Consider the following 26,295-nt stretch of genomic DNA (forward strand, 5'->3'; position numbering starts at 1 on the left):
CCAAGAAATCTCTCGTAAACCTACACGGTTTAGGAGATATTTACAAAAAGACAGGCACCGCTGTCTACGGCGCATGCACCATAGACAGTGGCGCGCAGGCACACTATCACGTTAGCTGGCTCCTGTGTCACATAATGGGCTACTATGGGATGCACAGTAGCCCATTATGCTTTACATTTGCAGGGAGACAAAGAAGTAAACCCATCAGGGTTTACTTCCTCTTTAATTACCACCTTAATCAGCCACAGAACCTGTGTAAATGGTATGTGTCTAGTTTTAAAGGGATAAGGTGGCAATTCTACTCTGCACCCTGGAGAACTACAAGGGCTCACTACTACAGACTTCTGATATCCTTGCTAAGGATATAAAAAAAAAAAAAAAAAAAAGTTTCCATTGCAGGATTTGAATAAAGTAAGGGTGGATAATAACCCTGGTCTGTTTTTTATTTTGCCATTGGGGAGAATTCCTTTCACTTCCTTTTCACTTTTCACTTGAGATTAAGAGGGGCCACACTGAGCGTAGGAGGGACCACTGAGTGTAAAAGTGGCCACACTAAGTGTAGGAGGGACCACTGAGTTTAGAAGGGGCCACTGAGAGTAAGAGGGGCCACACTGAGCGTAGGAGGGACCACTGAGTGTAAAAGTGGCCACACTAAGTGTAGGAGGGACCACTGAGTTTAGAAGGGGCCACTGAGAGTAAGAGGGGCCACGCTGAGCGTAGGAGGGACCACTGAGTGTAGGAGGGACCACACTGAGCGTAGGAGAGGCCAAGTGTAGGAGGGGCCACTGAGAGTAAGAGGGGCTACACTGAGCGTAGGAGGGACCACTGAGTGTAGGAAGGGCCACACAGCATAGGAGGGGCCACTGAGTGTTGGAGGGGCAACTGAGAGCAAGAGGGGCCACACTGAGCGTAGGAGGGACCACTGAGTGTAGGAGGGCCCGCTGAGTGTAAGAGGGGCCACATTGAGCGTAGGAGGGACCACTGAGTGTAGGAGGGGCTGAGTGTAGGAGGGGCCACTGAGAGTAAGAGGGGCTACACTGAGCGTAGGAGGGACCACTGAGTGTAGGAAGGGCCACACTGAGCGTAGGAGGGGCCACTGAGAGTAAGAGGGGCCATACTGAGCGTAGTAGGGCCCGCTGAGTGTAAGATGGGCCACACCGAGCATAGGAGGGGGCACTGAGTGTAGGAGGGCCACTGAGAGTAAGAAGCGCCACACTGAGCGTAGGAGGGACCACTGAGTGTAGGAGGGACCACACTGAGCGTAGGAGGGACCAGATTGTAGGAGGGGCCACACTGAGCATAGGAGAGACCAGAGGGTAGGAGTAGCCACACTGAGCGTAGGAGGGACCACAACTCCCTGCATTGCAGCAGGAAATCACGCTGAGCATTATTTAATAGACTGAGGACATCTAGTGGTAGAAAGGGCACTGCTGGTGGCATCCCCAGTGAAGAGCTCAGAATTGCAGCCTAAATTTTTTAATTTACACAGACTGAGAACACTAAAAATAAAAAAGTTTCCCCCTATATGTACTAAACCGCCTGACTACAGGAAATCAGCAGAAGACAGGACTGAATCTGATTTCATGATATGAGCAGTAATGCTGGTGAGCAGAAAACTGCATATGCGCATTAAAACCTTCGATCAGTGGGAAAGCGGTGTGAGCGTTGTACGTGGTTTCCATAGATATGCGGACGCTCAAGCCCTGACGTATTACTGGCGCGCCAGGAGCGGAAGCAGGTTACCTCGTCGCGGAGCGGTGACGCCTTGAGCTCAGACTCCACGTCACAACAATCCACAGAGGAACCGGAGACATGGCGGAGAGCGAAGAAAACCGGGAGGAGAGCGGGACGCGGCTGGTGAGAGTTCTGTGCACTGTGTACACCTTGTAGGTCATGTGATCCTCGACTGTGCTGCATGACAGCTGTGCATGCGCCATTAAAGGGACCCTGTCACGTGTACAGGGACAGATGACAGGCTCTCTTTAGAGGGACACTGCCGCCTGGACTATGCAGCTTTTAAGATATCATGTGGGAAGGGGTCCAGGTCCTGGCAGGTCAGAGTGTGGTCACATGACCATGGGTGACATCACCATCACTCCTTTCGGGTCACCTTTATGACTGGGGGACCCTGCTTGAACAGACAACAAAATCTCTTTTGACTCCCCTCCCCCAACCCAACCATACTCCCATCCCGTCCCCAACCCAATCCTACTCTACTCTCGTCCCCTCCCCAACCCAACCATACTCCCATCCCGTCCCCAACCCAATCCTACTCTACTCTCGCCCCCTCCCCAAACCCAACCTAACCCAACCCTAATCCCGTCCCAAACCCAACCCAACCCAACCCTACTCCAGTCCCAAACCCAACCCAACCCTACTCTCGTCCCCTCCCCAAACCCAACCCAACCCTACTCCCAACCCAACCCTACTCTCGTCCCCTCCCCAAACCCAACCCAACCCTACTCCCAACCCAACCCAACCCTACTCCAGTCCCAAACCCAACCCAACCCAACCCTACCCAACCCTACTCCAGTCCCAAACCCAACCCAACCCAACCCTACTCCAGTCCCAAACCCAACCCAACCCTACTCCAGTCCCAAACCCAACCCAACCCAACCCTACTCCAGTCCCAAACCCAACCCAACCCAACCCTACTCCCGTCCCAAACCCAACCCAACCCTACTCCCGTCCCAAACCCAACCCAACCCAACCCAACCCTACTCCCGTCCCAAACCCAACCGTACTCCCATCCCCATCCATACTCCACAACCCAACCATACTCCCCTCCCCTAACGCAGCTAAACCCAACCATACTCCCCTCCCCCAAACGCTACCATACTCCTCTCCCCAATCATCCTCCACAACCCAACCATACTCCCCTCCCCAAATCCAACCCAATCATTCTCCCCTATCCGCCATACTCCCATTCTTCCAAACCAACCATACTCCCCTCCCCAAACCAACCATACTCCCCTCCCCAAACCAACCATACTCCCCTCAACCATACTCCCCTCCCCAAACCAACCATACTCTACTCCCCAAACTCAACCCAACCATACCCCCCAACCCATCCATTCTCCCCTCCCCCAAACCCAGCCATACTCCCCTCCCTACCATATTACCCAACCCAAATCCAACCCCACCATACTCCCCTCCCTGAAAGTACTCTAACTCAATCATACGCCCAGGGGTCAAGTCCCGGGGGAAAAAAGTGTGGGAACTCCCAACCAAGATCCACTCCCCCACAGTCCCCTAAACCATACCAACGCAACCATACTCCCCTCACCAACCCAACCATACTCCCCTCCCAAACGCAACGCAACGCAACACAACCCAACCCAACCCAACCAGACTCCCAAACGCAACACAACCCAACCATACTCCTCACCTCAAACCCAATCCAAATATTCCCCAAACCCAATCCGACCCAACCATACCCACCTCCCCAAACCCAATCCGACCCAACCATACCCACCTCCCCAAACCCAATCCGACCCAACCATACCCACCTCCCCAAATCCAATCCGACCCAACCATACCCACCTCCTCAAACCCAATCCGACCCAACCATACCCACCTCCCCAAACCCAATCCGACCCAACCATACCCACCTCCCCAAACCCAATCCGACCCAACCATACTCCCCGCCTCAAACCCAATCCAAATATTCTCCCAACCCAACCATACTCCACCCCCCACACCAACCCAACCATACTCCACCCCCCACACCAACCCAACCATACTCCACCCCCCACACCAATCCAACCATACTCCACCCCCCACACCAATCCAACCATACTCCCCTCTCCAAACGCAACTCAACCCAACCATACTCCCCTCCCCCAGTCATAACCATACTTCCGTCCCCGAACGCAACCCAGCCATACTTCCGTCCCCGAACGCAACCCAGCCATACTTCCGTCCCCGAACGCAACCCAGCCATACTTCCGTCCCCGAACGCAACCCAGCCATACTTCCGTCCCCGAACGCAACCCAGCCATACTTCCGTCCCCGAACGCAACCCAGCCATACTTCCGTCCCCGAACGCAACCCAGCCATACTTCCGTCCCCGAACGCAACCCAGCCATACTTCCGTCCCCGAACGCAACCCAGCCATACTTCCGTCCCCGAACGCAACCCAGCCATACTTCCGTCCCCGAACGCAACCCAGCCATACTTCCGTCCCCGAACGCAACCCAGCCATACTTCCGTCCCCGAACGCAACCCAGCCATACTGCCCTCCCCGAACGCAACCCAGCCATACTGCCCTCCCCGAACGCAACCCAGCCATACTGCCCTCCCCGAACGCAACCCAGCCATACTGCCCTCCCCGAACGCAACCCAGCCATACTGCCCTCCCCGAACGCAACCCAGCCATACTGCCCTCCCCGAACGCAACCCAGCCATACTGCCCTCCCCGAACGCAACCCAGCCATACTGCCCTCCCCGAACGCAACCCAGCCATACTGCCCTCCCCGAACGCAACCCAGCCATACTGCCCTCCCCGAACGCAACCCAGCCATACTGCCCTCCCCGAAACCAACCCAGCCATACTCCTCTCCCCATAAGCACCCCAGCCCAACCATACTCCCCTCCCCAAACCCAACCATACTCCCCTCCTCAAACCCAATCCCAACCCAACCATACTCGCCTTCTCAAACCCAATCCAAATATTCCCCCTCTCCAAATTAAACCCAATGATACTAATTTCCCCAAACCCAATCCAACCCAACCATACCCCCCTCCCCAAACCCAATCCAAATATTCTCCCCTCCCCAAACTCAACCATACCCCCTGCCCCAAACCCAACAGACTCCCCCATCCCCCCCCCCCCAGTCTTCACGAGACTACCATAACCATACTCCCCTCCCTACCATACAACTCAACCATACTCCCCTCCCCAAACCCACCATACTCCCCTACCCAACCTTACTCCCCTCCCCAAAAGCACCCAAACCCAACACAACCATACTCCCCTCCCTACCATGCTGCCCAACCCAATCATACTCCCCTCTCCAAACCCAACCCAACCATACTCCACTCCCCAACCCAAAAGCAACCCAACAATCCTCCCCTGCCCAACATACTCCACAACCCAACCATACTCCCCTCCCCAAACTCAACCCCACCATACTCTCAAACCCAACAATCCTACCCCAAACTCAACCCTACCATACTCCCCTCCACATCATACTCTCTTCCCCAATCCCCACCATACTCCCCAACCATACTGCCTTCCCCCAACCCAACCATACTACCCTCCCCAAAAGCAACAGAACAATCCTCCCCTCCCCAATCCTAAACAACTATATTCCCCTCCCCAAAAGCAACCATACACCCCTCCCCAAAAGCGACCCAACAGTCCTCCCCCCCCCCCCAATCCCAACCAACTATACTCACCTCCCCAAAAGCAACACAACCCAACCATACACCCCTCCACATAATTCTACCCAACCCATCCATACTCCCTTACCCAAACCCCATTTTACGCCCTAATTCAACCATACTCCCCTTCCCAAACCCGACCCACTCATACTCCCCTCCCAGTCATACTCCACTCCCCAAACCCAACCCAATCCAACCATACTCCCCTTCCCAAACCCAACCCACCCATACTCCCCTCTCAGTCATATTCCACTCCCCAAACCCAACCTAGCCCAACCCAATCGTACTCCCCAAACCCAACTCAACATTACTCCCACCCCAACTATACTCCCCCCCCCCCCCTCTTCCTAACCCCTCTATACCCCCAAACCAACTTTACCATACTCCGCTCCCCAAACCTTACCCATCCATACTCCCCAATCCCAACCCAACACTACTCCCACTCCAACCCAATTATACTCCCCTCCCCAAACTCAACCCCACCATACTCCCCAACCCAACAATCCTACCCCAACCCTACCATACTCCCCTCCACATCATACTCCCCTCCCCAAAATCAACCATACTTCCCTCCCAACCATACACCCCTCCCCAAAAGCAACCCAACCCAACCCAACCCAACAATCCTCCCCTCCCCAATCCCAACCAACTATACTCCCTTCCCCAAAAGCAACAATATTTCCCTCCCAACCATACTCCCCTCCCCAAAAGCAACCCAACCATAATTCCCTCCCCACCACACTCCCCAACCCATCCATACTCCCCTTCCCAAACCCGACCCAGTCATAGTCCACTCCCCAAACCCAACCCATCCATACTCCCCTCCCCAAACCCAACCGACCCAACCCACCCATACTCCCCTCTGTCATATTCCACTCCCCAAACCCAACCTAGCCCAACCCAGTCGTACTCCCCAAACTCAACACTACTCCCACCCCAACTATACTCCCCTCCGCCTAACCCCTCTATACCCCCAAACCAACTTTACCATACTCCGCACCCCAAACCTTACCCATCCATGCTCCCCCGACACTACTCCCACTCCAACCCTATTATACTCTCCTTCTCCCTTCTTAGCCCATCCATACCCCCCAACCCAACTTCACCATACTCCCCTACCTAAACCCAATCCAAATCAGCCATACTCGCCATACGTAACAACCCCTCCCAACTATACTCAACTGAACCATACCAGTTAAGGTAACGTAGTGCTGAATAGCAAAAAATGGCCTGGTCATGAAGGATATAAAACCCTCCGGAGCTGAAGTGGTTAAGATAAAAAAAATGTGCTGCCAGAATATACAATTTTAATTTAAGTTTCATGAGCTAGGATTAATGACTGTGTGTTCTCCTTCAGTTTGCAGGACTGTCTGATGTCTCTATATCCGGAGATATTCCCGTGGAGGGAGAGATCACAGTGCCGATTGCCTCTCAATCACAGGATGATGATTTCTCCACATTGGACGAGCCCGTCAAAGACACCATTGTACGTGAGACAACCGAAGCTGAAAAAAAAATCTGACAACTAAAAATAGGAACTCTATACCCAAACCTAAATGAATTTATATGTTTAACTCTTTCATTGCTGGACCCACTTTATTTAGCTTAATTTTTTTTTTTTTTTTTTTTACGTAAAAAAATAAAATAATTTTTATTTAAAATCCCAAAACGTCCATTTTCTGAAAGCAGAGGATCTATAGAATAAAACAATGGTAGCTGCCATTATTCGCCCTTGCACAGCTTTTCCAAATTCCTGATCACTTTCGTATAAAAGGGCAGAGCCAGTCACTCGTCAGTTCTGCTTTAAGCCCCTGTACGCATGGTCGGAAATTCCGACGGAAAAGGTCCGATTGGATTATATTGTTGGAAAATCTGATCGTGTGTGGGCTCTATCGGAAAAATTTGAGAGTGGGACCTCAAATTTTCCAACAACAAAATCCGATTGGACTTTTTCCGATCGTTTTTAGAGATTTCCGATCGGACAAAGTGCCACACATGCTCAGATCAAAGACCAAAGCTATTGGCTACTAGCCACAACGTAGTCCCATCGCAACGAACGAACGTCATCACGTTCCGAACGATCGGATTTTCCGCCAACTTTGTCCGACCGTGTGTATGCAGCACCAGTTTCGGACAAAATCCGTTGAAAAAAAATCAGACGGATTTTGTTGAAGGAATGTCTGACCGTGTGTACAGGGGCTAAGACTGTTACATATCATACCCATACTTAGGATGTAACGAGGTGCCAAGTAGACCCCCAACCCCCAAAATGCCCCCTTTCTCTAACAATGTGCAGGCGTTCTCCTTCCACCAGAGTTGCTGTCAGATTTTAAATTGTCAGGGCTCGGCCTGTACCGCCACATCATTCATTCACCAGGAAGAAGTAAAGTACAAGTCCCATCTGCCACTGAGGCAGACAGACTTGTAGTTTTCAGTAATAGTTCATTGACAGTTCCTGTAATTCACCAACTGAAAACCTAAACCTTGGTATGGAGCTAGACTAGTCTAGAGGAAGAGTCTGCAGGAGCATGGCATTGCACCCACCATTTCACATATTACAGTTGCACTTCTTTGCAAGCTCATTTACGTGTGTGTGTGTGTGTGTGTGTGTGTGTGTGTGTGTATATATATATATATATATATATATATATATATATATATATATATATATATATATATATATATATATATATATATATATATATATATATTATAGTTATTTGACCGCCTCAAAGGAGCAGCGGTTTTTACGAAGCTTGATTTGAGAGAGCATAAAATCTCATGAGGATTCAGGTGGGTGACAGGGGAAAACTTTTAATACCAGAACAGGCCATTATGAGTACCTCCTAATGTCTGGAGAGCCACCACACAGATGTTTGCTTCAGAAACTATGAGAGAACAATCTGTATTGTAAATTGGAGAAGTGTGAATTCCATCGTGAACAGGTTAATTTCCTGGGACATGTAATTTCCACTGCTGTTTTTTTTTTTTTTTTTTTGATGGACCCAGAGAAACTTTCAGCAGTCCTACAGTGGCGCTGGTAAGTCTGGAGTCACGGCAGTATGGAGACTCTCTGGGACAAAGAAGTGTTCACAAGGTTTCTCAGGCGGAGCATGGATCTAGGGCTGAAACAACTAATCGATTATGAAATTAATCGATTACTATTTTCATAATCGATTAATCGGCCAGTAACACAATGGGGTTAAAAAACTAAAATGAGCCCTTGATAGTACAAAAAGAGCAAATGATCACTACTGTAAATATTACTTTCACAGTTCTACAGTAAAAACAAAATTAACCCCATAAAGTAGTGATTATCTGCTTTTTTTTTTTTTTTATACTATAAATAAAGAACTAGTTTTAGTCTTTTTAATCCCATTATGTATTTACATGGTTTCCTATGGGACACGTTCATATCTGTGCTTTTTTTCAGCCCCTGCGTATTTGGAAAGGGTCAGGGACTTTTAAACGCAAAACGGTGCTTCTTTGGTTCAATATACTTCAATGGAGAAGCTGCAGAAAAGCATGTAATGCATTTTTGAAGCAATTTGTGTTTTCTCAAATCGCCTTTCAGGACAACCCCGGAGAGAGTAGCTCCACCTTGCAATCAGGAAACACATGCCCACTTTAAAAACACCTCCTCTTCCTCCATGGCTTCAGTTATTGTGTTTCCTCCTTGGAGGAAGCATGTGCCTGAACCAGGGAGAGCTACACTCTCTGCAGGGGAGTAAGGCTTACCTTTTGTTGCAGGTTGTTTCTCTTTGACCCCCAGCAGCATCTCCACGGGGAGAGGACTCCTGGAGCTCCTGGTCCCGCCATCTCACGGGAGTAAGGACCCTCGGAGTGCCGGCGTCGGGTGCCCGGTGTCCGCTTGTTAGCGCAGGGAGGGCCCTGTTGCTGGCGGAGGCCGCTGCAGGTCAGCGGCATGGCTCCGTTTTCGGCGCCGGGTCCCGGGCGGCGACGGCGTCGTTCACGGTGACGCGCGGGCGCTCTGAGGGGGCGTGGCGCCGTGGTTCAGCGCCTGGAACGCAGGGGTCATGGGGCGGGTCAGGTGACCGTGTGCTTCCGCTTCCGGCCGGCCTTGATGACGCGGCGGCCGGGAAAATTTAAAATGAGAGCTGTTTGTAAAATAGCTGCCTCACTCAAACGATGGAAGAGTGCAAGCCAGCTATGGCGGAGACAGGCGCCCCCAGCACCGGTCCAGCCCAGGTACGTAAGGTGCACTGGCACCCTCTGCTTTACTGTGGGTATGTCTTTGTTTGTTCCCCCCTCTTGGGGGCCTGTCGCTGCAGGTCAGAGGTGGACTTCGCTCTGACCTTTTGCAGCCTAGTTCTGGGGTCTCACTAGTAGGTCTGTTTGGTGGTGGGTCTCTGCACTGGCTTGGTGTTAAGCAACTGGTTGTTGAGAGCTTTTAGTGAATTAAACCTGTATGTCGTTTCAGGAAAAATCACTAGGAAAAGCTAGACCAGGTCAGAGAAAATGTCCTTCCTGCAAAACCCCCCTCAGAGATTCATGGCAGAAGGCAATGTGCAGAAATTGTATCAGAGAATTGGTGGAAGAGGAAACATCCCAGCAATATAAGGATTTGTTTTCTTCGGTTAAAGAGCTGACAAACTCTTTGAGTTCAGTCAAGTCCATCCTGATACAAAACCCTCCCGCACAGACCGAGCCTCAGAACTTACCGCCCAGCCCTAGGGCGTCGTCATCCAGACAGGTGGAAACTGAAGAGTCTGGAGACGAAGGGGGTAGTACTCTCATCTCCTTCAGGGATTCTGAGGAGGAGGAAGAGGAAGAAGATAGCAGGGGCTCCAAATTCAAGCTATCACTAGAGGAAGTAGATGATATTTTAAAAGCAATCTACACTACTCTAGAAATTCAGGAAGAAAGAGTACAACTGTCAGTTCATGACAAAATGTACCAGGGGTTGGACGAAACAAAACGGCGAGTTTTTCCTGTCCACAGGGTCCTCTCAGACTCAGTGAGAAAGGAGTGGAAGGACCCAGAAAAAGCCCCTTTCTTCTCTAAAGCTCTCAAAAGAAGGTTTCCCTTCGAAGATAAGGACTCAGAGGTTTGGAACAAGAAACCCAGAGTCGATGCAGCTTTCTCGCAGGTATCCAGACGAACGGATCTAGCCTTTGAAGATATGGGGATCCTTAAAGACCCAATGGACAAAAAAGCTGACTCCATCCTTAAAAAAGCTTGGGATGCTGCGTCAGTCAGTCTAAAACCAGCAATGGCAGCTACGGTGGTGGCCAGGAATCTGGAATGTTGGGTAGAGAAGCTGAAGAGCCATATTGAGGCGGGGACACCCCGCAAGGATCTCTTAGAGTCCTTTCCACTGATCCTGAATGCAGTCAAATACATGGCGGATGCATCAGCAGAATCAGTTAAACTGGCCGCTAGGTCTTCGGCTCTTGTAAATTCAGCCAGGAGAGCAGTTTGGCTGAAAACATGGTCTGGGGACACTGCCTCTAAGGTCAAGCTGTGTGGTCTTCCCTTCTCGGGTGACTTGCTCTTTGGTCCTGATTTAGAGTCTGTGCTGGATAGAACAGCCGATAAAAAGAAGGCTTTTCCAGTTAAGAAAAAGCAGATTGCTAAAAAGAATTTTCGTGCTTTTCAGCAGTCCCATAAAAAAGACCAGGAGCACAAGAGCAGATGGGGTTCACAGAAGGGCAAAGGCAGGGGTGGAGTCCTCTTTAGATCTCCCCCAGAGCAGTCCCCTAAGAACAAGTGACAATATCTCCCCAGTGGGGGGGAGACTGTCAGCTTTTCGCGAACAATGGGACAGGCTGTCTCCAAATCTGTTCGTGAAGAGCGTTGTCGATCAGGGGTACAGGTTGGAGTTTTCAGAACTACCCCCGAGCAGGTTTTATGTGACAACATTGCCAAGGGATCAGGAGAAGGCCTCTGCAATGAAGCTGTTGTTACAGGAGCTGATACAGCAAGAGGTTCTGATTCAAGTCCCAGTAAGCCAGCAGGGCGGGGGTTTTTATTCACATATTTTTCTGGTGAAAAAACCCTCAGGGAAGTACCGTCTAATCCTGAATCTGAAATTCCTGAACAGGTTCATTCGGTACAAACATTTCAGGATGGATACAATTTTCTCCATCACAAAGCTGTTGACCCCAGAATGCTTCATGGCATCCCTGGACCTAAGGGATGCCTACCTTCATATACCAATTCATCAGGCATCGCAGCAGTTCCTGCGCCTGGCATTGAAGGTAGGGAGTTCGGTATGGCACCTCCAATTCAGGGCTCTGCCGTTCGGACTCTCGTCCTCTCCCAGGGTCTTTACGAAGATTATGGCAGAGGCTTTGGAACCCCTGAAATTGAAGGGGATTCCAGTTGTTCCTTATCTGGACGACCTTTTGTTTTTTGCAGACTCCAGGGAGCAGGTCCTAGTCAATCTCCAGAGGGCCCAGTCTCACCTCGAGGGCCTGGGATGGCTTCTAAACCTAGAGAAGTCAATCCTGACCCCCTCACAGGAAATGAAATTTCTGGGGTATACATTAAATTCGATTCTCCAGAAAGTTTTCCTGCCGTTGGAAAAACAGGAAAAGTTACAGCTAGCTGTACAGCGGATACAGAGCAACCAGACAGTCTCAGTCAGGATGGCTATGGCAGTTCTGGGCCTGCTTACGGCAGCAATCCCGGCTGTTCAGTGGGCCAGGTTCCATTCCAGACCCCTTCAGAGGGAGGTTCTGTCAAGCTGGTCCCATCAGGATCCTTTGGAAAAACAGCTAAAAATTTCGTCAAAGACGAAAAGGGCTCTTTGGTGGTGGAGAGACCAGGCAAACCTCTCAAGGGGCCTGGTGTGGACCTTTCCTGTGGACAAGCGCCTTACTACAGACGCAAGTGCCTGGGGCTGGGGAGCCCATCTGGATGGTCAGACATCTCAGGGGGTCTGGTCCAAACAGGAAGCTCAAAGATCATCCAACTGGAGGGAGTTGAAGGCGATCTTTCTGGGTTTAGTGGCATTTCAGCAGAGTTTGAGAGGCCACCATGTTCAGGTGTTGTCAGACAACACAACAGCGGTTACCTACATTATGAAGCAAGGGGGAACCAGAAGCAGGAGCTTGATGGAGCTGGCCAATCTGTTGTTAGCCTGGGCAGAACAGAACACAGCCTCACTATCGGCAGTGCATCTGAAGGGCTCTCAGAATTTGTTTGCGGACCTCCTAAGCAGGCGCAAATTGCTAGAGGCAGAATGGAGTCTGAATCAGGAAGTGTTCCTGATGATCTCCGAGGCCTGGGGGGTTCCTCAGGTAGACCTTTTTGCCAGCCAGCAGAACTCAAAGGTGGACAGATTCTTTTCTCTTCACCGAGGAGATGCAGCAATAGGGTTGGATGCATTCGCTCACCCCTGGCATTACCAGCTGTGCTATGCCTTTCCCCCCTTTCCTCTAATTCCACTAGTACTGAGGAAATTCAGGGAAGAAAGGACAGACTTAATACTAGTCACTCCTTTTTGGCCAAAAAGACCCTGGTTCGTGGGTCTTCGAAACCTAGCCTCGAAGCCCCCATGGAGGTTACCACTCAGAAAAGATCTGTTATCCCAGGGGACAGTAAGTCATCCAGAAGTGGAACTCCTGCAGCTAACCGCCTGGTTTCTGAGGAGGACCTGTTAAAGGCTAAAGGTCTCTCAGATAAAGTAGTAAAGACCCTGCTGTCTAGTAGGAAGGCAGTTACACAGGCAATTTACATGAAGGTCTGGAAAAAGTTCAACTCCTGGTGCAGTTCTAGAGAACTCAAGGTCAAGAGCACGGTGTCAGTCTTGGAGTTTCTCCATGAAGGAATGGAGAAGGGTCTCGCAGCCAGTACCCTGAAGACTCAGGTGGCTGCCTTATCAGTTTTCTTTGAAAAGACTTTATCTAAAGAAACTTTAATTTCTAGATTTTTTAGGGCTCTTGCTCGAAATAGACCAGTAGCCCTTAAAGACTTTCCCAGTTGGGATTTGTCTACAGTTTTACAGGGTCTCTCGGGAGCACCGTTTGAACCCTTACAGGAAGCTTCTTTGCAGAAGGTGGTTTTAAAAACAATCTTTTTGGTGGCCATCACCTCGGCCAGGAGAGTCAGCGAGCTCCAAGCTCTAGCTATTACAGAACCCTTCCTTAGAATTTATCAGGACAGGGTGGTACTGAGGACGGATCCAGCATTCCTACCGAAAGTATCCTCAACTTTCCATCGATCACAGGAAATAGTGTTACCTACATTCTCTGCAACCCCAGCGAATGCAGGAGAGGAGGTTTTTCACACATTGGATGTGAGAAGATGTCTTTTACAGTTTCTGAAAGTTACTAAAGAATTTAGAAAATCAAACGCCCTCTTTGTGATATTTTCTGGATCACGCAAGGGGGAGAAAGCTTCTAAAAGTACGCTGGGTAGGTGGCTTAAGTTGGCTATAACAGAAGCCTATAAAGCAAAAGGAGAAATACCTCCCTCAGGTATTGCTGCCCACTCTACTAGATCCACGGCAGTTTCCTGGGCTGAAAGGGCCGGTGCCACGCCTGAACAAATCTGCAAGGCTGCCACTTGGTCCAGTTATTCGACATTTCTCCGGCATTACCGGTTAGATCTACTGTCTGCAGCAGATCAGGCCTTCGGCAGGAAGGTACTGCAGGCAGTAGTCCCGCCCTAGGGTAAGTTTCTCGGTTATCCTCTCCGGGGTTGTCCTGAAAGGCGATTTGAGAAAGACTCAGTTAGACTTACCGGTGACGGTATTTCTAAGAGCCTTTCAGGACAACCGTTACTTCCCTCCCTAGGTTATGCTTAGTAAATGTATTAAGTTCTACCATGGTGTTGTGCTTTCTGTGCTTTGTTTTCCAGCGTCGGAAGGCCACAATAACTGAAGCCATGGAGGAAGAGGAGGTGTTTTTAAAGTGGGCATGTGTTTCCTGATTGCAAGGTGGAGCTACTCTCTCCGGGGTTGTCCTGAAAGGCTCTTAGAAATACCGTCACCGGTAAGTCTAACTGAGTCTTTTTAATCTACCCAAAAAAAATGCAAATTTCAGTAAAATCACGTGCGCAGAAATCAAAAAACGTACAGCAAAAAGCACTGCGGAAACAGATCAAACAAAAACGGCATAGGTGTGTACCGAGCCTTATGCTGGCCACACGGATCAATTTTCAGATGAGAATATTTAGCCAAAAAATCTTTCTACATTCGCTGAATGAAAGAATTTTGTTTGAAATTTTCACTTGTTTTTAACATTCTGTTTTTAAAATTTAATGTAATTTCTGAATGAAAACCACATACACTGTCTGAAATTCCTTTGACCAAGCAGTTTTCAATTTTTTTTTAGGTTATTAACCGATTAATCGAAACAATAATCGGCCAACTAATCGATTATGAAAAAAAGGATTTTTGTACTCACCGTAAAATCCTTTTCTCTGTAATTCACCGACTGACACAGCTCCTCTCTGTAACAAAATGGGTTGTTAGCCCTATCACCGGAGATTACTAGGCAAAGTTGTAATACAACATTTTAGAGCTTTTAGTTCTGCCCAGGGGGCGGTCCCTAGGCTGCAATCCCCACAGTCTGCCCTAGCAGCCTCAGTACATCAACAAGCAGTATAACGTAAAGAGAAAAAAAGGAGAGGCGGGTGCTGTGTCGGTCGGTCAATTACAGAGAAAGGGCTTTTATGGTGAGTACAAAAATCCAGTGGTCCCAACTCCCAGGGCAACACAGTTATCCTTATGGTGGTTGACAGGTTCTCAAAAAATGTCCCATTGTATTCCACTTAAGAAGTTGCCCACTTCTAAGGAACTGGCTTCCATTTTATGCTCAGGAGATCTTTCGCTTACATGAGCTACTCAGGTGATTGTCGAGGACAGGGGTAGTCAGTTTGCGTTCCGGTTCTGGCGAGCCTTTTGTGCACAGTTGGGAATTCAGCTTACTTTCTCCTCTGCGTATCACCCACAGTCTAATGTGGCCGCAGAACGAGCCAATCAGTCCTTGGAGCAATTCCTACTATATTTCTGACCAGCATAACAACTGGTCAGACCTTATCGTGGGTGGAGTTTGCTCACAATAGTGCCTGGAATTCTGATTCCCGATTGTCTCCGTTTATGGCGAACTATGGTTTCCAACCTTCCATGTTGCCTGACTCATTTGTTCCACAGAGTATTCCTGCATTAGAGGAGCATCTCTGTGGTCTTCGTTCCACTTGGGCACAAGTGCAGGAGGCTTTGTGACATGCAAATGATAGATACAGACTCCATGCTGACAGCAGACACCTGCCTGCTCCTTCCTACAAGGTTAGGGACAGGGTCTGGCTGTCATCTTGCAACCTTCGACTTCGTGTTCCCTCACTGAAGTTCGCACCTCGGTTTATTGGGCCTTTCCATGTTTTTCTCAGGATTAACCCAGTGGCTTACGCATTAGACCTTCCTTCTAATATGTGCATTTTGAATGTATTTCATGTCTCCTTATTAAAACCTTTTTGTTCTGCAACTGCTTTACCACCTCTGTGGCTCGTCCTCACCCTGTACAGGTTGAGAACCATGAGGAGTATGAAGTACAGTCCATTGTTGACTCCTGTAGGTTCTGTGGGCGCATACAGTACCTGGTGCATTGGAAAGGGTACGGTCCAGAGGAACGCTCTTTGGTCTCATCCTCGGACATACATGCCCCTGTCCATGATTTCCATAGATGTTTTCCCCTCAAGCCGGATGGTCCTCCGAGGGGGAGGGGTCATCGAGGAGGGAGTACTGTCAGGGCTGGGCTCAGCCCTTGCTTCTCAATGCTGGCCGCTCGGCTAATTGCCAGCTCCTATCTCTCCTCAGTGACTCACCTGTTGATATCCTGCCTACTTAAGCCGTCCAGTCTAGATGATCTCTGCCTTTGCCTTGGTCACATCTCTAGAGACGCTCTCCTGTGTCCCTGTTAAATGCTTGGATGACATTCCCTCTGGCTCCAGATCCTTCTTGCTGTTCTACTACGCTCATCTCTGGCTCCCTGATGTTTTGACTTTCTGTTCCGGTTCCTGAACTCTGGCTATGTTTTGACTATGTTTACTCTGTTTACCTTTTTGTTGTTATTATTATTAAACAAGTGTGATTTAACTGTACTTCTGTCTCAGTCTGGTTCATGGTTTCTGACAATATTCCATGGTCAACTGTTATTGGTTTAATGACAAAGTGGAAGCAAATGGGATAAACAGCAACTCGTACACGAAGTGGTAGGCCACATAAAATGACAGAGCGGGGTCAGCTCCATGCTGAAGCTCACAGTGCGCAAAAGTCGCCAACTGTCTGAGGAGTCAAGAGCTACAGACCTCCAAACTTCATGTGGCCTTCAAATTAGCACAACAGTGCGTAGAGAGCTATATGGAATGGGTTTTCATGACTGAGCAGCTGATTCCAAACCTTACATCACCAAGTGCAATGCAAAGCTTCGGATTCAGTGGTGTAATGTACTCTGCCACTGGACTCTAGAGCCACGGAGACGTGTTCCCTGGAGTGAATCACGCTTCTCCGTCTGCCAATCCAATGGACGTGTCTGGGTTTGGTGGTTGTCAGGAGAACGGTACTTGCCTGACTGCATTGTGCTAAGTGTGATGTTTGTTGGACGGGGCGTTATGGTGTGAGGTTGTTTTTCAGTATTTGGGCTTTGCCCCTTGGTTCCAGTGAAGGGAACTCCTAAAGGAGTTGTAAAGGCAGAAGGTTTTTTTATTTTAATGCATTCTATGCATTAAAATAAAAAACCTTCTGTGTGTAGCAGCCTCTCCAGCATCCATCAATTACCTACCTGAGCTTCTTCTCTCTCCAACGACGTCTACGATCCCCTCAGCCATCCAGTACGCTTCTCCTGATTGGCTGAGACAGATCAGCAGCGCTATTGGGTCCCGTGGCTGTCAGTCAGTCAGCCATTCGGGGGATAGAGGGGTCGGAGCTCCCTGTTTGGATACACGGAGCTCTGACTTGGTTTGGTTGACCCCTGTAGCAAGCTGCTGGCTGAGGGCAACTCAAAGGAGGGAGCAAAGAGGGACCCGGGAAGAGGAGGATCCAGGCTGCTCTGTGTAAAACCAACTACACAGAGTAGGTAAGTATAACATGTTTATCATTTAAAAAAAAAAAAAAATTACCTTTTACAATCATTTTAAGGCTTCTGCATATCAAGACTTTTTGGACAATTTCATGCTCCCAGCTTTGTGGGTGATGGCCAACGACTGTGCACAAAGCAAGATCCATAAATACATGGATGAGAGAGTTTGGGTCTGGCCAGCACAGAGTCCTGACCTCAACCCGATAGAACACCTTTGGGATGAATTAGAGCGGAGACTGTGAGCCAGGCCTTCTCGTCCAACATCCATGCCTGACCTCAGAAATGCGCTTCTGCGAGAGTGGTCAAACATTCCCATAGACACGCTGCTAAACCTTGTGGACAGCCTTCCCAGAGAAGTTGAAGCTGTTATAGATGCAAAGGGTGGGCCAACAACAATATTGAACCCTACGGACTGAGACTGGGATGCCATTAAAGTTTGTGTGTGTAAAGGCAGGCGTCACAATACTTTTGGAAATATAGTGTGTGTGTGTGTGTGTATAATGTATAATATATTTATGTATATATTCCAAAAGAGAGCGGCACTCACACAAATCTTGAAAGGTGAATGCACAACGCATAATAAAGGTTTTGTTTCGACGAGGCACTAACTTGTCTTCCTCAGGACGATGTCCCGAGGAAGAGGAGCTTGTGCCTCGTCGAAATGTCAAAATAAAACCTTTGTGTGCTCACCTTTCACGACCCTTGAGTGCCGCTGTCTCTTTTGGATTATTATGCAGCATATGTCTTTGCTGAGCACCCAGGCCTATTTTCTATTTCTGATATGAGTGCAGTCGCAACCATTGGATTTTTTATATATATATAATATATTACATATTACACACACACACCTGTTCTGCAAATGTATATGCTTTCTTTTGCAAAAAAAAAAAAAAAAGATGAACTTCAGGCTGTCCTGGATCTACGTGTAAACTGCTTATACAGCCCTCTTAGTAATATACAGATCAAAAATTTTCTGTTCATCGGCACCTTCCTTATCTTTTTTTTTTTTTTTTTTTTTCAGATGCGGGACCTGAAAGCTGTGGGGAAGAAGTTTTTCCATGTTATGTACCCTAAAAAAAGCACAGCCCTTCTCAGAGACTGTGAGTATACTGGAACAGTGGGGGAGATTTACTAAAACTGGTGCACTCAGAATCTGGTCTAGCTGTGCATAGTAGCCAATCGGCTTCTAACTTCAGCTTGTTAAATTAAGCTATGACAATGAATCCTGGAGGCTGATTGGTTTCTATACAGAGCTGCACCAGATTTTTCACTTTGCAGTTTTAGTAAACTTCCCCCAGTATGTGGAATCAAAAGGGGGGTTTAGCTGGTACACTATGGATAGTAATGGCTGCAAAGTGGATAATGGATTTACCTGACCTGTGACATGTTTGTGTATACTGTACAGGTAAACCCCACTCGTAAGTACACAATGGAGTTTATTTACTGAAGCTGGAAAGTGCAAAATCAGGCTCACTTCTGCATAGAAACCAATGAGCTTCTAACCTCGGCTTGTTCAAATAAGCTTTGGTAATAAAACCTGGAAGCTCATTGGTTTCTATGCAGAAGTGAGCCCGATTTTGCTATTTCTAACTTTAGTAAATAAACCCCATTGTGTACTTAAAAGTGGGGTATGCCTGTATACAGTACGGGTGCCTTAAATCTTATGAAAGTTGTTAATCTGGAACACTGAGGACATCTAGTGGCGAAAATGAAATACTACAGGGACAGCATCAAAATGCACCAGGCCAGAACTATAATTTTGTTTGTTTTTTTAAACACCTGCTATGAGGCTATTTAAAAAAAAAATTGCCTTGAGTTCAAGTTTTACTTTAATGTTTAAAACATTTTAAAAGGTTAACTTGTTTTTTTTATAAAATTTACCCTAGATTGGGTGTTTGTGAGTGTAGATTTGTGTTGGAAGACATGTCCATGTTTAATGCAGTGTACTTTGTTCTCTTTCAGGGGATTTATGGGGCCCTCTTGTGCTCTGTGTCTCACTTGCATTGTGAGTATTTTATTTTCCCCCAAATGTATGCTGTGTGTGTGTGCGTGCTTTTACCATTTTATTGTTTGTTTTTAAGGATTTTTTTTTTTTGACTAATGAGGACTTCACTAATACAGTTTTTCTGGCTAATTCTTTATTCTACTGAAAGTAAGCCAATATTTGTATGTTTTCTGCAAAAATGAAAGCCTGACTTTGGGCACAAGAAAAGAATACCTTTGCAGTGGTGCCCATCCTATTCTGCAATAGGTTAAATGGTCATTAAGTCTAGAGGTAGAGTAATAAGGAGTAATACTTACCTTTTAATTACTTGCTTCAGCAGACAGGCATCTGTTTGGTGGGTCCCCTGCAGCCTCCGCTCCAAGGCACTTCTAGCCTGCAGTCACACTTTTACCTCCTCACATACAATGCAGGACTAATAGTCTTACATTGTACGTGATGATGCCAAGGGACCACCCAGAGTCTGCAGAAAACATCATTTCCTCTACCCCTTGAAGTGATTCTAAAGGTTTTAATAAAAAAAACAAAAAAAAAACATGTTATACTTACCTACTCTGTGTAGTGATTTTGAACAGGGCAACCTAGATCCTCTTCTTGGGTCCACTACCATCAGCCCTGGCTCCTCTCCCCTGCCAAGTGCCGCCAATAGCAAGCCTCTTGCTGACGGTCACTTGAGCAGGCTCGCTTTCAAGCCGTGATGTTTGTCCATTCACACACAGAGCGTGGCTTGGCTCTGCCCCCCCCCCCCCCCACCCTCTACTCATTGGCTCACTGCCTGTGATTGACAGCATCAGGAGCCGATGTCACCCACCACTGTGTGTGCCAATGAGGAGAGCGAGACCCAAGAGAGCTGCTGATCTCATGCAAAATGCTGGATGGAGCTCAGATAAGAGGTCTGCACCCAGAAGAGATGCATAGAATGCATCAAAGTGATTGTAAAGGTACTTTTTTTTTTTTTTTTTTTTTTATCACAAACATACTTGCCTCCACTGTGCAGCTCGTTTTGCACAGAGTGGCCCCGAACCTCGTCTTCTTGGGTCCGCTGGCGGCTCTTTCAGCTCCTCCCCACATTAGATAACCCCATCGGAGAAGCGCTTCCCCGAGTCCAGCATTCGCCATCCATAGAGGCTGTGTGCAGGACTCACCCGCCCCCCCCCCCCCCGGCACCCATGTCATTGAATTTGATTGACAACAGCGGGAGCCAATGGCTGCCAGTATCTGTAAAAGTGAAGAATATAGCTTTTGCTGTCCCCCATGGACACTCCACTCTAACCTCTCGCTGCTGCTCCTCTTCTGGGTTGCATGACACCGACCATCATAGAGTCCACTTCATGCAATCCTGGGCTGTCATGGATCCACCTCCTGGGCTCAGCATCATCATTACTTAGGCTAGGCCTACAGGAGAATGCTGCATAGACCGGCACTCTTGTTGCAGTGTGAGCACAGTTTTTTATGCAGCATTGAGGACACCAGAGAAGAGGATGAAAGATCATGTTGATCATGTGACCAGTTGGAAGAAATGTCAAGGTAAGGTAAGTATGCTTGAAATTTTTTTTGTGCTTGTTTTTGTTGGGTAAAAATTGGGGGTAGAGGGGGTGATTGGTTCACATGTGCCAAACTAAAGCTGGACACACACTATACAACTTTTGTTGTTCGGTTTCCTTTAGATTTACCTTCAAATATGTAGTCCAAGGTATGAAAATGGGAAATTGGGAGGAAGGTCTCAATGAGAGATCCTCCTTTAGTAGACCATATAAGTCTGGTAATTCATCCTAATCAATGATATACAAAATTTGGACCCTAACAAAGTAAATATAAGGACTATAATGGTACCCAATTTTTGTAAAACGGATCAAAAAATCTTTATCGTATAATAAAAATTGCACCTGTATACATATCAAAAAACATACAAAACACACAAAAACTGCACATAAAACATAAAACAAAACCATCTAGTACTCCTTAAATACAGGTTCTCCACCATAGGGGAGCCACCAAGAACCTGTATTCAAGGTGTACTAGATGTTTTTTTTTTTTTTTTAATGTTTTATGTGCATTTTTTTTGTGTGTTTTGTATGTTTTTTGATATGTATACAGGTGCAATTTTTATTATACGATATTTTTTGATACTTTTTTCAAACATTGGGTACCGTTCTAGTCCTTAAATTTACTTTTAGTGTCCATATTTTGTATATGTAGTGCAAGGACCTGGCTAATTGAAAAAATTTAAGTGTTTAGGTCTGACCTCATAATATATGGTTTTGGTAAATCTAAAGGACAAAATCGAAATCAAATTGTATAGTGTGTATCCAGCTTAAGTAATTTATCAGACTGGTAAGCTATTAAAATTTGTTCTTTGTTTTTCTTCTTCCATAAGAATGCTACAAGGTGGTCATGCCAACAGCAAAGAAGACGGAGGACCCCAGTTTGCGGAAGTTTTTGTAATCATCTGGTTTGGAGCTGTGGTCATCACACTGAACTCCAAGCTTCTCGGGGGAACCATGTAAGACCTTCCTGCCTATTGGTCATGAAACGCATATTGCTATTACACCATGTACGCTCGCCAGCTACTTTATTAGGTACACCTGTTCAATTGCTTGGTAAAACAAATTGCTAGTCAGCCAATCGCATAGCTGCAACTCAATGCATTTAGGAATCTAGATGTGGTGAAGATAACTTGCTGAAGTTCAAACCGAGCATCTAAATGGGGAAGAAAAGGGATTCAAGTGACTTTGAACATGGCGTGGTTGTTGGTGCCAGATGGTCTGGTCTGAGTATTTCAAAAACTGCTGATCTGCTGGAATTTTCACACACAACCATCTCTCGGGTTTACAGTGAGGGCCGGTTCACACTTGTGCGATGGCAGACATCGCATGTAATTCGCCGGAGCACTGCTGTTGACATTACATGCGATGTCTGTGCGGGTGTGCTGTCAGCCATACAGATAGTATGGCGTATATTGCACCGCATTCGGTCCAAACACGCACAGGACCCTTTTTTATGTTCAGACCAGAATCGGATCGCATGTGTGTTCACACATATGCGATCCGATTCATGTCCGAACTGTCATTTTGCAGCGCGATACGTAAGTTGAAGTGGGGGTGTCTTTAACATATAATGACACTCCCCAGCAGTTTGCATATGGCAGTGTGAACTGCTGTGCGTGTCTGGTGCCATGCGGGAACCCGCAGTGGATTCGCAGGGTTCTCACATTGCACAAGTGTGAACCGGCCCATAATGGTCTAAAAAAGAGAAAATAAATATCCAGTGAGTGGCAGTTGTGTGGAGGAAAATGCCTTGTTGATGTCAGAGGAGTATGGGCAGACTGGTTCAAGATGATAGAAAGGCAACAGTAACTCAAATAACCTCTGGTTACACCGAAGGTATGCAGAATACCATCTCTGAATGCAAAACGCATCAAACCTCGAAGCAGATGAGCTACAGCAGCAGAAGATCACTCTGGGCGTTATTCCTGTCAGCTAAGAACAGGAAACTGAAGCTACAATTCGCACAGGCTTATCAAAATTGGACAATTAGAAGATTGGAAAAACAAAAATTGTCTGGTGTGATGAGTCTTGATTTCAGCTGCAACGTTCAGATGATAACCGCTTGCTGACAAGCTGCCATCATTCTACTGTGGCAGGTCGGCTTGATCCCGCAAATCGCTGTAGCTGTACGTCCGTCCCTTTAACAGCTATAGCAGGTGTGCATGGCGGGGGAGCTGATGCAATTGGCTGGTGGCCGCAATGTCCACTGGCATTCTGCAATCGCTCCACAGAGAACCAGAACGGGGATCTGTCAGTGTAAGCAAAGCAGATCCCTGTTCTGTCAGGGGCGTACTGAGTGATCGCCTGTCTGTTAGTGATTAGGGACACCGATCTCTCTGCTCCCAGTCAGTCCCCTCCCCCCACAGTTAGAAATACCTCCCTAGGAAACACATTTAACCCCTTGATCACCACTGTGTTAACCCCTTTATAGCGCAAAAAATAAAAACCGCAGAGGCGATCAAATACTACCAAAAGAAAGCTCTATTTGTGGGGAAAAAAAGGACGTTAATTTTGTTTGGGTACAACATCGCATGATCGCACATTTGTCAGTTAAAGCCACGCAGTGCCGTATTGTAAAAAATGGCCTGGTCATTAAGGGGGTAAATCTTCTGGGCCTGAAGTGGTTAATTTCTCGTTTCTATTGGACCATTTCTGATGTTATTTCCCATATAGACCAGTTGTGTGTTTTTTTTTTTTTGTCTCTTTGCAGCTCCTTCTTCCAGAGTCTGTGTGTGTTGGGGTATTGTATTCTGCCCCTCACCGTGGCAATGCTGGTCTGCAGATTATTGCTTCTAGCAAGTGTAAGCGTAGTGACGTTCGTCTTGCGGCTGGTCGTGGTCGTTATTATGTTCGCTTGGTCTACATTTGGTAAGTACTGCAGTTTCATTTTATATAACTCCAAACACTGAATTTTTGATAAAAAGCTTTGAACAGCATCAAGGGTTTTAGGGTGTTCACCTTTTTTCATTTTATTTCCTGAAAAGGCAAACTTAAATTTCTCTTATATTCACCGACCGACACAGCTCCTCTTAGACCATTGGGTTGTATACCTTTCCCTTTAGGACACTAGGCAAAGTTGTAACACAACATTCAGAACTTTCAGTTCCACCCAGGGGGCAGTCCCCTAGGTATCAACCCTCCACCCTGCCTTGCAGTAATTGGTTTTATTTTGCCTAGTGAAGGAGACAGACCTAAGAACCCTGCAGGCCCATAGGTCCATGTTTTTATTTTTTTGTTTTTTTTTTATGCAGAAGCTTTGCTTTTTGCGCAAGATGAGTGATCCTGTGATCTTCTATCAACAGCCAGCTGGGTGACAGCCTGGTTCACTTATCCTTGTAGTCTCCCCAGTCCAGCCATCGAGCGTGTGCAGGTCGCAGCTACGGCTCGGCAGGCCACGACATACCTCAGCTCCAGAGGTGGTTGGTGAGCTGCTTTTATGCTCCGGGGCATACATATGACTGGGCTACTGATGTCGGCGTCACAGTATGCCGAGGCCAGTAGCTACCCTGTACCGATCAGGAGTAGATCTACAATGGAATGTCTCCCAGCTCTTCAGGACTGGTACGTACAGCTCTCCCTGTTCTGATGGGGCTGAGCAGCTGAGTATTCCCTGGGAGGTCGATCCGGGGGCCCCCTCCTCTCCCTATCTTTTCTCTCTCCCCCTTCGGGGGGGAATGCTGCATGTGGCTGCTGAGCAGTGTGTGTGTGTGCCTATATAGGGGCTCTCTGTGGGCTCTCACCTGACATGGGGGGGGCTGGCTGAATGGCGGTGGTCCTGGGACCTGTATGGTGTGCCCCTGGAAGGTGCCTGTGAGGGTCTTCTGGGAATGGTGCAGCGCTGTGGCTTTGCAGGTTTTTTTTTTATATCTATCTCATGGCGATGTTTGGTGGCCATTTTAGGTGTGGGCAGAGCAGGCTGACTGTCTGGGCTTCAGCGGCAATTTTCTATGTGATTCCTATTCAAGGCATTGGCGGCCATTTTCTGGAAGCCTGAACATATTTCAGTGCTCCCTGACAGCAGCATGGCTCATGTGCTCTCACAGCCTTTTTTCCCTGTGTTTCCTGTCTGTGTACTGGATGCTGAGCAGCCAATTTATGGAAGCCTGTTCATTTTTCTGATCGTTTTAGAGATCATTCCAGCAGTTATCACCAACTCAGTTTTTGGTTTCCTCTGCACCTGGGCGCACTAAGGGACTACAGGCATCACTTGTGGACAGCGCAGAACTCCCCAGGGTGGTGAGTCCAGTGGGAATGAGCCCCTCAGTTAGCGGCAGCAGAGAGGGTGGGACTGTAACTGTCCTAAGTCCCCTTCAGGTGGCAGACAGGATGGGGTCAGCATGGCTCGGAACTAGTATTTCTTCCCCCATAGTCCAGGCAATGGCAACTGGGTCACCTGCAGACTCTGCAGTGCCCATGAACACCCTGATGGCGATCCTCAACTCATCCATTGCTAGATGGAGGCGGTGCGTGGGAATATGGGTGCAATAATCTTCTGGCCCCCCGTCTCAATCGCCAAGATTCGTGTCCAGGATAAGAGATCCGTGGACAGGCGCGTCAGGCGCACTGGTGTTTCCGTGGGATCAGTACCAGCTGATCTATACATTTCCTCCACTGAAGCTGTTACCACATCTGATTCACAGAGGGGAAGCCGAGGGGATCCCAGTAATACTGGTGGTCTCAGATTGGACTCAGCGTCCCTGGTACGCAGACCTGGTGTGTCTGGTGGTAGATGCTCTTTGGCGACTTCTCAAGGTACAATTCTCCATCCTGCTTTACCATCGTCGGCTTTAACGGCACGGCTATTGAGAGCCAGGTGTTGAGGAACCGGGGTCTGTCAAGTATGTTGAGAGCACGGAAGCTTTTCTTCTCGGAAGATATTTCATCGTTCCTGGGCGGCCTACATCTCCATGTGTGCGGAGAAAGGTTGGCATCCGCGCTTTTTTTTTTTTCCATATCCAGGATTCTGCTGTTTTCAGCAAGGAGTAGACCAGAAAATGGCATTAAGCTCTATTAAGGGGCAAAAATTTCAGCTTTGGCTGTCGTTTTTTCAGCGACCCCTGGTGTCTCACTCATAGTGAGTACCTTTTGTTCAGGGGGTTCATCATGTAGTCCCTTCGGTGCGTCCACCGTTACCCCCATGGGATTTGAACCTGGTGTTATTGCCGCTTCAAGACCCGCTGCTTGAAAATATCAGGGAGTTTCCCCTGTTGACTCTTTCCCAGAAAGTGGTCTTTCTAGTGGCCATCACCTCGGCCAGGAGGGTTTCGGAACTGGCGGCCTTGTCTTGCAAGTCGCCTTATCTGGTTATCCATAA

At 47.9% G+C, this 26,295-nt stretch overlaps 1 protein-coding gene across 1 annotated transcript in view; it reads left to right on the forward strand.

Moving 5' to 3' along the window:
• Positions 1-1,703: 1,703 nt before the first annotated feature.
• Positions 1,704-26,295, forward strand: part of YIPF6 (Yip1 domain family member 6) — a 36,953-nt gene continuing 12,361 nt past the window's right edge. Inside the window, exons 1-6 of the mRNA XM_077479385.1 lie at positions 1,704-1,857; positions 6,743-6,871; positions 18,454-18,532; positions 19,395-19,437; positions 21,812-21,937; positions 23,692-23,849. Of these exons, the coding sequence (XP_077335511.1) occupies positions 1,813-1,857; positions 6,743-6,871; positions 18,454-18,532; positions 19,395-19,437; positions 21,812-21,937; positions 23,692-23,849 (580 nt within the window). The 5' untranslated portion in view covers positions 1,704-1,812. The remainder of the gene's footprint in view (positions 1,858-6,742; positions 6,872-18,453; positions 18,533-19,394; positions 19,438-21,811; positions 21,938-23,691; positions 23,850-26,295) is intronic.

This window comes from Lithobates pipiens, unplaced genomic scaffold, assembly GCF_037356315.1.
Source record: "Lithobates pipiens isolate NorthernLeopardFrog02 unplaced genomic scaffold, aLitPip1_a1.2 Scaffold_1, whole genome shotgun sequence".
NCBI lineage: Eukaryota > Metazoa > Chordata > Amphibia > Anura > Ranidae > Lithobates > Lithobates pipiens.